This window comes from Anastrepha ludens, chromosome 4, assembly GCF_028408465.1.
Source record: "Anastrepha ludens isolate Willacy chromosome 4, idAnaLude1.1, whole genome shotgun sequence".
In the NCBI taxonomy this organism is placed as follows: domain Eukaryota; kingdom Metazoa; phylum Arthropoda; class Insecta; order Diptera; family Tephritidae; genus Anastrepha; species Anastrepha ludens.
In genome coordinates this window covers 101,963,946-101,976,799 of record NC_071500.1, presented here as the reverse complement: position 1 = coordinate 101,976,799, position 12,854 = coordinate 101,963,946, and the positions used below count along the sequence as shown (strand labels likewise).

Here is a 12,854-nt window from a genome sequence, read left to right as displayed (position 1 = left end):
TTAGAAGCATTGATCAAAGTTTTTCACTGCCTGTAAAACTGTTCGCAGCGCACAGACAGCTGTGCATGCAGTGCTGCCCCATGTTAGCAAACTACAAATGACTACACTTAAAAGTCATATAAAATATATAAATATTTCGGAGAAAACTGCTACTGCTGTTATAAAAATAAGACAAGAAATATATGCAATATGTCACTTGTATTAAAGGCTACGTTTTTGTAGTTACTGTAAACGCATGAGGCAAAAAATCGAAAAGTTGCTATCTATAAAGAAATTGCTTACATCGTTTTGTGAATTTTTAATATGGCAACGCACTCTACTCCCATCAGTATTTGTAATCAGTTTCATGCAGTGAGTTGTTTTTATGAATTATTTATGTTTGGAGATAATTAGTCAGCAATTTAACCGTGGAAAATGCATTTTCCATATATGAAAATCGCCATATACGCGCTAACTTTTCTCACCTACGCATACTCGGGCTATGGTTCCAGTACGATTGTACATCTACGAGACGCCATCATTGCGGCGGAGGCAATATTTGGTGATGTCTTCAAAAACCTAGTGACGGTTGTTAGAAAGTTTCGTACAGTGCATGAGGTGTTCGATGCAGCAGTAGATGAGAATTGTATTTATAAATGTTTAGGACCAGACGGCAAACCTACAGGTGAGTTGGAAAATGTGGAGGAGGTACCGGCCGAAGCAGGAAATTACGTAAAACTATGTGTGCATGCGTCAGAAATGTGAAGCGCGATAAAGAAAGTGTGTGTACTACGTCCTTATGGCAGATTTGCTGCAGTGCGTCTTATAGCAGAGAATGTTAATGCAATGAGAAGGTGCAAATGTTACTGTGAGCTTTTTTTAGCACAATTGAGATTTGAAAGATTTGTAGTAAGGTCATTTAGCACACCGAGTTTATAGACACCTCACTGACTTTTGCCCACACAAAAATTAGAAACACCACACATTTTTCACCTCAACACACAACACATTTCTCACCTCGACATTAAACCAATTAAATTTTTACTATTTTCGTATTTTTGAAATAATAAGCGAATACGTAAAATTTATTACATAATTTTTTTTTCAATTACATTAAAAAAAAAAGATTTAAAAATAAAAATTTATAAAAAAAAGTTTGCGCCGGGAATTGAACTCGAGTCTAACATGTGGCGAGGAAAAATAGGCGCTCGTTTATTTCTTCGAATGCTTATTTTTTGACCATTTTGTTACTTTTGAAATGATAAGCGGATTCATAAAATGTATTACAAATAATTTTACGATTACATTAAAAAAAAACGATTTAAAAAAAAAAAATTTATAAAAAAAAGTTTGCGCCGGGAATTGAACTCGAGTCTAACATGTGGCGAGGAAAAATAGGCGGTGCGTTTATTTCTTCGACTGCTTTTTTTTTGTCCATTTTATTACTTTTGAAATGATAAGCGGATACATAAAATGTATTACAAATTTTTTTACGATTACATTAAAAAAAAAAAAAATGTAAAAACGAAAAAAAAATTTGTGCCGAGAATTGATGGCGAGTCACGTGGGGAGGATAAATACGCAGAGCGTTTATTTCTGCGCCTGTGAACAAAAGGTTTTGTGCATGCGCGCGACGCGAATAAATTTTAATAAAGTTCTGAAAGTAATTCATGAAGTTTTTCATTACACACATATGTACATAAATGAACGTATACTTTATATATAAATAAATGATGGTATATGAAATATACATAAGTACATAATATGTATGTACATGTCAATAGGAGGTATTTGCATTCAGAAAAAAAGAATGGTTTAAGATAAATCAACACTTATTTTATATTGTATGTCAATTTATAGTTTATGTATTCGACAGCATTTACATACATACATATGTATGTATGTACATTTGTATATGAAAAACAATAATGCACAAGCGCAAGAACATCATATCACATATGCAAGTATGCCCAAATAACCTTGACTTATGTATGTACACATGTCATACCACATCACATTCTTACAAGAAATCAAATACACATACGCACTAGTGAACGAGTTTCTTTCTAACAAGTGCAAAAACAATTCTGCTCTATGTATGCATATATACCGAGTTTATGTCCTAGCATATATACATACATACATATATACCTACTTGCCTTCTAAACTTCCTACAAAATAATTGTATTCATATGTTACAACATCCATGCACGTTCATACATTCAAGCATACATATATGTACATAAGCGCGAGCACAGCGCTCCCTTCTTGCTTCCGTGTACTTTTGTCTGTCACCAGTCGATATTCCTAATATTGTACTTACAAAAACACAATACTTTGATAGACGCAAAAGCAACAGCAAGCACAACGCGATGGCCGCTTTGCCACCACACATTCTAAAATGTTCTAGAACACAACAAAAACACATACATACCTCACATGCGCATGTCGCCCAAAGCTAAAGTCTAAGCCTAGCGACTACAAAAACAAAATACATTCGTAGACGCAGTCGCAGCGGCCATGATTCTATCAGCGACGGCGCTGAACAATTTAGAACAAAAACAAAAAGTTCATTCATAAGTTCGAGCTCATATTTCAATTTCATTCATAAAACGACCCGCCATATGCCAATTTTCGCGACCATTCGAAAATAGTCAATATTGGAATATTTCGCGTGGAATTATTTGCCAATATTTGATAAATCTTAAATTTTTGTCATGTCGAGTGGCCGCGGCTTCGTATGTATGTATGCACCCTTATATGTATGTAAATATGTCTTCTAACTGTGCGACAGTCGCGAGTTAATGCGACTTCCAGCGAATCACACATTGCTGTCCGCAAAGCCGCATATATGTACCTTATGATCAGAAAGTACCGGGAATGTTTAAATTAAACAAAACGGAGTTAAATTTCAGGCAAATTTATATTATCTCCTTCAAAATTTGACCCGTCTGAAGCAACACACATGTGCCAACGTTTAACCCAGTCCTCCAAACACCCCCGGCAGGCCGATTTGTATTCTCTTTGATCAGTGCGATGGCGCGTTATCATCATGCAAAATCTGAGAATTGTTTGCTCACATTTCCGGGGGTTTCCAACACACAGCATCTCTCTAAGGTTTCAAAACGGATAAATAATATTCTCTATTGACTGTCTGGCCCGATGGAAGGTACTCATGGTGGACTATGCCTTGGCAATCGAAGGAAGCAGTCAACATCACCTTCCCGGTTCTTTTTGCTCATAGGGTATACATATGCCATGTGTCAAGTGTGCGCAGAAGCTTGTGTTCTGGGTTTGTTAGAATGGTGGTAGTTTGTACATATATTTATACACATATGTGAGTATGCGCGTTAGGCTTCCTGGATGGATATTAGAATATTTTCTCATCAATATGTGTATGTAAGTAGTTCAGATTTGACTGAAGAGATTAAATATAGGAATGCATATTCATATGATTGGCTTTATGGCTGTTTTACATATAAATTAATTCAAATGAAGTATGAATAATGTTATATAGAAAATAAATTTCTAAATAACAGGTATTAGAAAAACCTGAATACACTATTTTAAATCAATTCTAATTAAACCAAATATAAAAAATGAAATAAAAATATCGAACAAAAAACTGTGCACAGGATTTGAACCTGAGTTAAATAAGAGACGATGTACTGCATACACAACACGTCTTTCACGATTGCGCTAATCTACAATTATTAATGATATTTTCTAAATCACTCATTTATTCGATTCGCAGTTTTATATGCACATATTCTGCGTTAGTTGAAAGTTTGTATGCGTAATTATATGAATATGCATGTGTGTATGCGCGTTTGGCTTTCTGGACGGATATTAGAATGATATTTTCTCATCAATATAATTTGGATTTGATGAAATAGATTATAGATATATGTACATATTTTCTGTTTTGATTTATTTATATAAAAGTCAGGTCATATCCAGTATGAACTATTTTATACCGGAAAGAAATTTCCATTTATAAAATACAAAAAAAAACAGTATTTTAAAGAAATTTTAATTAAAATAAACTCAAAAATTTTACCAAACTTTCCTGGTTTGAATTGTAAAATAAAATGTGCAAGAAAAAAAAATATGACTTCAGGACTTGAACCTGAATTAAATACGTGCCAAAAAACAAAACGAATAACTCCGCCGACTTTAGCTTCTGCACCACAAACTAACTGCCGCGCGGCCTTCTTAATCGCAGATTTATTCGCTTCGATTTCCTTAGTAGTGTGCCGAAAAATCTTATGAACTTCCTCAGTAGTATGGTAAACGCAGAAAAAATCTGAATTTCTGTCCTAGCGTGGTAAGTAAATATAGAAACCCTCCACTCGCGTCACTCGCGTGGTAAATATGTGCAATTCGCCACTCGTGAGCAAAGTTGAATTTGAAATGACCTTATTATGAATCTACAAATTAGAACTCGAAAAAAGCTCGTTTAACATTTGCTCCTTCTCATTGCATTAACATTCTCTGCTTATAGAGTTACAAGTGTAAATACATAACAAGATTGGTTTGTTTTGATTGCTTTGCTTTTTTCACTTGCGAACAGCTGATGGTGATTAAAAGCTTATACTGGAGATTTCCAGCCGTTGGAATGCAATGCTTTTAGACAACCCAACAAATGCAGTTATTTGTTATCATTAATGAAAATACCATTTCATTTTTCAATTGTGTAGGATATCTCGCCGGTACACGTGTACCAATCGGGTGCGCGCAGCTCACCTTTGCTGTTGGCCAAATCTCATGCAAATTGTTGGCGTGCAATAATAAGCTTCCAGAAAGCTTTAGCCACTCGCCAACAGATGGCGCTTTGCCAGTGCGCTAGAAAATCCTGTTATGTTTAAATATGATATTTATTTCAGGTACTCTCTCGTCACATATTAATTTCATTTATGCCTTTTTCAGATGTACGACCTGTCCAAAATAAACTGTATACACCTACCGCCGACGGTTGCGGCTCGCTCGGTCTGCGCATTAACACCGAATACTTGCCCGCCGTCGAAATGGAGAACTGTTGCAATGAGCACGACATTTGCTATGACACTTGCAATAGCAATAAAGAGCTATGCGATTTGGAGTTCAAGCGCTGCCTTTATAAGTATTGCGATACCATAGATAAATCGATTGCCAGTGAATATCTCATGACTGGTTGTAAAGCTGCTGCGAAAGTGCTATTCACGGGCACCTTAACGCTGGGCTGCAAATCGTATTTAGACTCGCAGAAGCGTACGTGTTATTGTGCACCGCCTAAGCAATCGAAAGACGAGGGACGTGGCTATAACGGATACAAAAACGGGAATGGCGATAAATATTATAAGCAGGGCAAGAAACAGAAATATGGCTGGAAGGATCCGGGCGACATGTAGTGCTTGTTGATGGAAAAGGATGTGGAAGTTTTTATTTAAGCAACGCTTTACGCCTTTTTCTTAGTACTTGTTTCTTGTTGGTGTTATTGTTCAGCGCACAATCTTATGTATATAAATATTTCACAACTGCAATCTGGATGCACTGTTTCGAGAGAGAGAAAGAGAGAGAGAGAGAGATGGGCATTCATAGCCCAAAGTATTTATTAGATATTTGATGAATTTATTTTGTATGCTACGACCATAGTAATATGCTGACCTACATATATAGCCAACGAAATTGCCCAAAGGAAAAATTTGTAGACTTTATTACAAAATAAAAGTAATTAATAAAAGAGCGAGTGTAATAAGTTTTTTTTAAATGTTTTTGATGTGGCGATAGAGTAAATGTTATATACTAATAATTTCATAATCTGATATGGGAAGTGAGGCTATTAAATAACTGACGCTGTCAAACATTTTATTTCTATTTCATATATTTACAGGTCCGTTGTAATACCACTGTGCGACACGGGAATATCATTTATTTTCTTTCGTGGAACCATTTTCTGGCTCTTATGAAGCGCAGGATTGGTCCCGTCCCCACACCAAGCAGTGCCGTAAGAGGATTGAGAAAATATTTATCTAAAAAACCTGCTTTGATTTTAGTTAAGGCTGGACAATTGGAAAGGAAGTGCTCAACTGCTTCTTTCTCATCTCTACAACTTCTACTATATTCATGGGAGAAAACTCCTAGTCTCAAGGAATGTCTGCCTAATAGCCAATGATCGTTTATACAAGCCATGAACTTTGAGATATAATCTCTTGAAAAGCTAAGCAATTCCTTTTTCTTTTTTATTTGCGGCCACTGTAAATGCGACCAGTATTGGATAATGTTATTCTTAATTATGAAGCCCGCTACTTAGGTCTAATACTAGACCGAAAGCTAACTTGGAAGACAAATGTCGAAGATAGAGTAAAAAGGGCGACAATAGCACTATACTCTTGTAAACAGCTGATAGGACTAAGTTGGGGTCTCTCCCCATCTATCGTATACTGGCTTTACACGGCAATTGTCAGACCAATCCTAACATACGGCATATTATATTAGTATGATGGCCAGCTTTAGATAAATTGTACATTAAAAGAACCATGGCACACGTACAAAGAATGGTCAGTCTTTGCATCTGCGGGGCCCTCAGAACCACACCCACAGATGCACTAAATATCATGCTTAACATTTTACCAATAGAGCAGTACGGTAAGCAAACAGCTGCCAAAGCAACTCTCAGACTAAGAGAAATCGGCCTACTCAGAACGAACCAAAGAGGACACTCCTCAATTTTAGAACAATTCCCCTGCATTCCCAGCACAACGGATTTCTGTAGGACCAAGGACATCAATTTTAATAAATCCTTTGTCACAGTATTTCCTTCCAAAGAGGAATGGGATAACGAGCTCATTGTTAAGATAAATGACTTAAACATCTACACAGATGGCTCAAAACTGGACAACCAAGTAGGTGGAGGGGTCTACTCCGACAAACTCGGAGTATGCCAATCATTTCGTTTACCTGATCATTGCAGTGTATTTCAGGCGGAAGTCACTGCCATAAAAGAGGGACTTAAAGAAATAAAAACGAGAGTATTATCCGCAAATGAAGTCTTCATTTACTCGGACAGTCAAGCAGCAATAAAAACGCTGGAATCAAAAACGCACTCGTCAAAAACCTTACGACAACCACCCTACTTACCTATCTACCATCAATTTGCTCGTAGCCATAGGTAGCCCAAAGGTATTTCTATCACTAAGCAGTTGAAGAATATTATCTTTCCTGGCTAGCTTATCGGCTTTACAATTTCCCGCAATAGCCCTGTACCTCGGAACCCAAATAAGCCTTATTTTGAATACGACACTAATATCATTAAGGGGTGGCCGGTATTCCTGTCCAACCTTTGATCTTAGTATAGCTGCATTCATTGATTTAATGGCCGCGTATTTAGATATATAGCCACTTTTTATAGCCAAAACTTCTGCTTGAGAGACGCTGCAGTAGTCGAACGGTTTGTTCAAGCCTTAATTCCTTCGAACATACTTCTTAGCCAACCTCTATCAGCTAGCTTGGAACCATCTGTATAGAAATTGAATTCCCCTCTTCTCCATAGCCTTGGTGTTTGCCCCTCTCATCTGGACGGTATGTTCGTCTTGAAGAGTCTGTCGAAGGTGAGTCTAGGAATAGAGTAATCCATTTATTGTTTGTGACTATTCGCAGTGTGCAAAATAGAGGCGTAGCCAAACCGCCGGTCTTTCCATAGCGCCATACATTTAAGTCTAAACGCCGAGGCGGATTAGAATGCTTATGAGGAAGCAAAATCAATCATAAAAGAATTATAATTTGTATTGAATTCTAGCAGAGCTCAGGGTTTAAGTGCATTTGTTGCCTAAAGAATTCATATGAAGCCAATATGGAAATATCAAAATGACGAGGCGGTCTATCAGGAACATTCGTATAAATCCGACCAAGGAAGAAGGGAGCGATCCTCAACACCATAAAAGATGCCAAAGAGATGATGCGAAAAATAGAGACAAAATAGAACTGTACTGCAGGGACTTCAAACTAATAAGTAGGCATCTTGAGTAGTATGAGAGTGTGGAACCACGAAAACGAGGGGATGTAGAGCAACCAACGAAAAATGAGCCACTCCACGCTGCTAGATGATATTATACAGTCGACCCTCCGCCAGGGCTGAAGAGGTGGTCCGCGAACTACAAGGTGAAGTACAAAATAAATAAGACTGAGCTAAAATAGAAACGACAGGAGCTTTGTTCTAATAACTTCGAGTTCATTTATTCAAAATAGTCCCTTCCGGCCTCGGTACACTGTTTTGCGCGATATAAAAGCTTTTCGAAAGAGTTTCTCACGTCATTGACCGGAATGTCCTTCAGGATGTCGGTACAAACCTTTTGGTTGCCCTCTACGGACGCAAAACGTTTTCCTTTCATGGCCAAATGCAATTTTCCGAATAGGTAGAAGTCACAGGGCGGCACACCAGGCGAATACGGTGAGTGATTGAGGGTTAAAATGCGATTTCTAGTCAAAAAATCAGTCACAAGAGTGGATCGATGAGATAGTGCATTATAATGCAACAAGCGCCAGCTTTATCCTTCACGGTATTCAATGTGAATTCGACGAACGCGATGCAACAAGCGTTCCAAAACGCCAAGATAGAAAATTGCATTGACGGTTTGGCCCGTTGGGACGCACTCCTTGTGCACAATTCCCTTGGAATCGTTAAAACAAATGAGCATCGAGTGGATTTTTGACTGCTCCAAACGCGATTTTCTGGGTGGTGGCTCGTCTGGGGTCTTCCATTCGGCACATTGACGCTTAGTTTCAGGTTCATGTTGGAAACACCACGTTTCATCACCTGCTACAATGGTGTAAATGAAGTGCTCGTCTTTTCTCGCCTCTTTAATGAGGTATTTCGAATGTTGAATTCTGAGCAGTTATTGGTCCTCAGTTAACTTGTGCGGAATGGAACGTGCACAGACCTTCCGTAAGCCAAAATGATCAGTTAAAATGCGATAAATCGATGTTTCTGAGATATTGAAACGATGATTTCGGTTGATTTTTGATAAATTGACGAACAATTTCGATGGTGTTTTCGGTGATTACTGATTTTGAGCGGCCCATATGTTCATGGTCATGTATGTCGTCACAACCATCTCTGAAACGTGTAAACCACTCATGAACTCTGGCACGAGAGAGACAATCATCGCCAGAAACTTTTCTCATCAGTTCAAATGTTTCGGTACACGTTTTACCGATCTTAAAACAAAATTTGACATTGGCTCTTTGTTTAAAACTCATTTTCGTACCTATAACACAAACATACTGACCCTTTAGACGCAATAACTTCGCTTCCACTGAACCGAATGTCACCAAGCATTCACTGGTAGTCAGCTAGGGATGTAACTTCCAACGCACTAACTAACAGATGGCGCCACAAATATTTTTATGACGCCAGCCTTGTTTATTTTGGACCTCCCCTCGTATTTGAGTGGTCGGCACTCGTCAGTCATCTTTCGCATGGTGGTATCCCATCACTCTTGCTTTTCAACTTCTATAGAGGGAGTCTTCCTAGTCTCCTATGCTGACGATAATGGCGTCAATCAATGACATCGGACAATGGCATGCATGGCCTGTTTTCCATAGTGAGCAATTACCTCACCAGCCTCCTTTTTGCCTTTTCACTGTGAGGAATTCTGCTTGGGTTCCACCGAAGGTTTCACCCCAACAGACACTTGCTAGAACCTGAGCCACCTCCCCGGCATGTTAGGAGGCATCTCTTCAACTTTTCGGACAAGATCAAGAACAAAAGGAATCTACAACTATAAGGCCGGACAGTATACAGACCGACGCTAAATGACATTCTTCAGGAGACTCTTACCACCTTCCTCAACACCTGACCTCTGAACGCCCTCCTGGGAGTCCAACCACCACCTATTGCAGATGAAGAGCTTCAGGTAACCTGAGAGACCCACATAACTTTGGCCCAATTGCGTTCTGAATACCGACATACCCAACATATAATATGTCCAGCATATCAAGGCATACCGCACGATACTAACCACCTTTACGCATGCCCAATCAAACCTATTCACCTAACATCCCTCGGCCTCTGAACCCAACCTGTCGAAGCAGCACGCTTTCTGGGCCTACCGTTAGATGAGATGAGGTAGGCCTACCGAAGACGACCGGTCACTATGTCACACTGACAGGGTTTAGTAAGCTGCTGCAACAACAACAACATGAATCATGGTGTTGGTAGCTTTATATGTGGGACTACTTCGCCGGGATAATGAAAAAAGAAAACTATTTGAATATCTTACAGACCAATTTGCCGAAAATTTATTGACCTAAACGCATATCCAACAGAAGCGGTTATATTTCAGCAAGACAGGGACCCGAAACATGCCGCGAAAATTGTTCAAGTGTCCGACAAAAAGACATAATTCCAGTTTATAGAATAGCCAGCACAGAGATTTAAACCCTATTGAAAATGTAGAGGCTATTCTGAAGAAATGGTTAGCATCATACGAAATGGTCCCAAAAAACATCGACGAACTATGGTCAAGAGTTCAATAGGAATGGCGCGATCTTCCACACTCAACTATTGAAAAACTGGTCGGGGCATGCTGAGAGGCATAAATAACGTATTTTTGGTTTGCTTAAGGAAATAAATTAGGTTAGGTTAGTTTAATTATTTTTTAATTTTTTTATAATTAAATTTTTGGTCTCAAAATGCAAATAAATTCGAAAACAATAGCAATAACAGAACGATTTTTACAAACTAAGACTATTCTAACTTATCTCTAAAACCCGTAAATGTATATTTGTATTGTACTTCTGCAACGAAGTTTGAGAACTGCACACACGCACGCTCCATGCACTAACCAAAAAAGCCACTACCACTGCTGGCCGATGCACTGGCCATGCCACCACCACTGCTACTTGCGTACGCCGTATCTGTAAGAGATCCAATAAAGAAACATGTCCAAAACACTACATAATTTTTTTAGCATAAAACAGATTCTTCGCAGCAAAAGTGTACGCTTTCACATACACACACACACACAACGCATACACTCACTCATGCCATTGCCGTAAAATGGATAACCTCCATAGCCAGGATAACCACCACTACACAAGTAGCCACTGTAACACGGATACATGTTGCCATAGCCGCCACCAAAGTAGGAGGGATATGGCTGATAACCGCCAAGGCCGGGATACACACCATAACCACCACCGCCGCCAAAGCCATTTCCGTAGCCAAGACCACCGTAACCACCACCATAGCCACCATAAATGCCGGGAAAGTAACGGAATTGGGCTTTGACTTTGTGCTCACCGAGCGTGCAAAGCAGCAGCAGAAGCAAGACGATGCACCAAACGAACGAGCCAGACGTGAGTGTGTTGCGCATAGTGCTTGGGTTGGAATGCGCAAAATGGAATTATTTGCTTGATATGGATTCGTTTTAAATATATGTATTTCAATTTCAATTATTATTTTTTAAACAACTTTCTCATAGCCGTTCAATTTGTCAACTGAGTTCGATATTGGCGCTCATTTTACTTTTATAATGAACAGATTTCGGGGAATACATAGAATGAGTTGAAAAAATTATTGTATAAATAGCAATTAGAAAAAAATGCCAGACTATTAAATATCAATTTTGAATTGATGAGATTTTCGTGACATTGAAAAGTTTGTTGGTTGTAATTCAAATAAATATATTTTTTGTTATTGCTGTATTTCACTGGTAACTATGAATTGGTCAGTTTTGTGTTAAATTCATGATTCAAATTTCACTTTCGCTTTTTCCTACTTAATACTTAATTTTTTTATCTATAGTATATCGTAAAAGAGGTGTCGCTGCTGATACTATTTTTATGTTCCCTCTACTAATACACTAGTCATTGAAAGGTGTGAGATCTCGATCGAAGTAGTTGACATTCGTTTGAAGCGTAAAGATCCTTTTCTATGGGACGTCAAAAATGTCTACGTTCGTCCCGAGAAAACAGAATTTGCGGGAAGTCATGCTTTGTTATTACTTTTTAAAGAAAAGTGTAGCTGAAACGTGTCGTATATTGACACATATTTACGGTAATCACGCTCCATCAAATACAACTTGTAAAGAGTAGTTTCGACACTTCCAAAGTGGCAATTTCGACGTGAGTGATAAAGAGCGCGAAGGGGCACCGATAAAATTCGAAGATACTCAACTACAACAATTATTGGATGAAGATGCCTATCGAGCCCTTGATGATATGTCTAAAGAGTTGGATGTTGCCAGATAAACCGTCGGTAAACGTTTGCACGCGATGGGAATGGTCCAGAAAGAAGATAACTGTGTGCCACATCAATTGAAAGAGAGGGATATCGAGAGATGTTTGGTGATGTGTGAGATGCTTCTTGAGCGGCAGAAAAGAAAAGGTTTTCTGCATCGCATCGTCACTGGCGATGAAAAATGAATCTAGTATGACAACCTTAAGCGTCGAAATTGTTGGAGCCTACTAAGTGAACCAGGATCATCGACAGCGAAAAAAAATATTCATGCTTCAAAGGTTATGTTGTACATCTGGTGAGATCAGAAAGGTGTCATCTATTATGAACCCCTTAAACCACAAACTGATTTTGCTGTATGACAACGTCAGACCACACGTTGCTAAATCAGTTCAGAAATATTTAGAGATACTGAATTGGGTAATCTTGCCCCACCCACCGTATTCTCTAGTCAGCCCTTATTGAAGAGCGGTTCACTACTTACGAGAACATCGTAAACTAGCTCAATGAGTGGATCAAGTCAAAAGAACTCGAATTTTTCGTTAGAGGAATCCGTATGCTGCCTAAAAGAGGGAGTTGTAGTTTCCAATGGCACACACTTTACTTTTATTATTTAATTCTTCAAACAATTCATAGTTCTGGCTAAGAAAGGACGGAA

At 38.5% G+C, this 12,854-nt stretch overlaps 2 protein-coding genes across 2 annotated transcripts; one reads left to right on the top strand and one right to left on the bottom strand.

The window, feature by feature from the left end:
* Nucleotides 1–315: 315 nt before the first annotated feature.
* On the top strand, nucleotides 316–5,720 carry LOC128862143 (group XIIA secretory phospholipase A2). Its single transcript, XM_054100606.1, has 2 exons — nucleotides 316–664; nucleotides 4,909–5,720. The coding sequence occupies exons 1-2, from the start codon at nucleotides 415–417 to the stop codon at nucleotides 5,367–5,369; spliced, it is 711 nt and encodes a 236-aa protein (XP_053956581.1). The 5' UTR covers nucleotides 316–414; the 3' UTR covers nucleotides 5,370–5,720.
* A 5,078-nt stretch (nucleotides 5,721–10,798) lies between these two features.
* LOC128861923 (uncharacterized) lies at nucleotides 10,799–11,333 on the bottom strand. The gene is made up of 2 exons (XM_054100299.1): nucleotides 11,000–11,333; nucleotides 10,799–10,875 (listed from the first exon to the last, which is right to left on the bottom strand). The coding sequence occupies exons 1-2, from the start codon at nucleotides 11,331–11,333 to the stop codon at nucleotides 10,799–10,801; spliced, it is 411 nt and encodes a 136-aa protein (XP_053956274.1).
* Nucleotides 11,334–12,854: the final 1,521 nt, after the last annotated feature.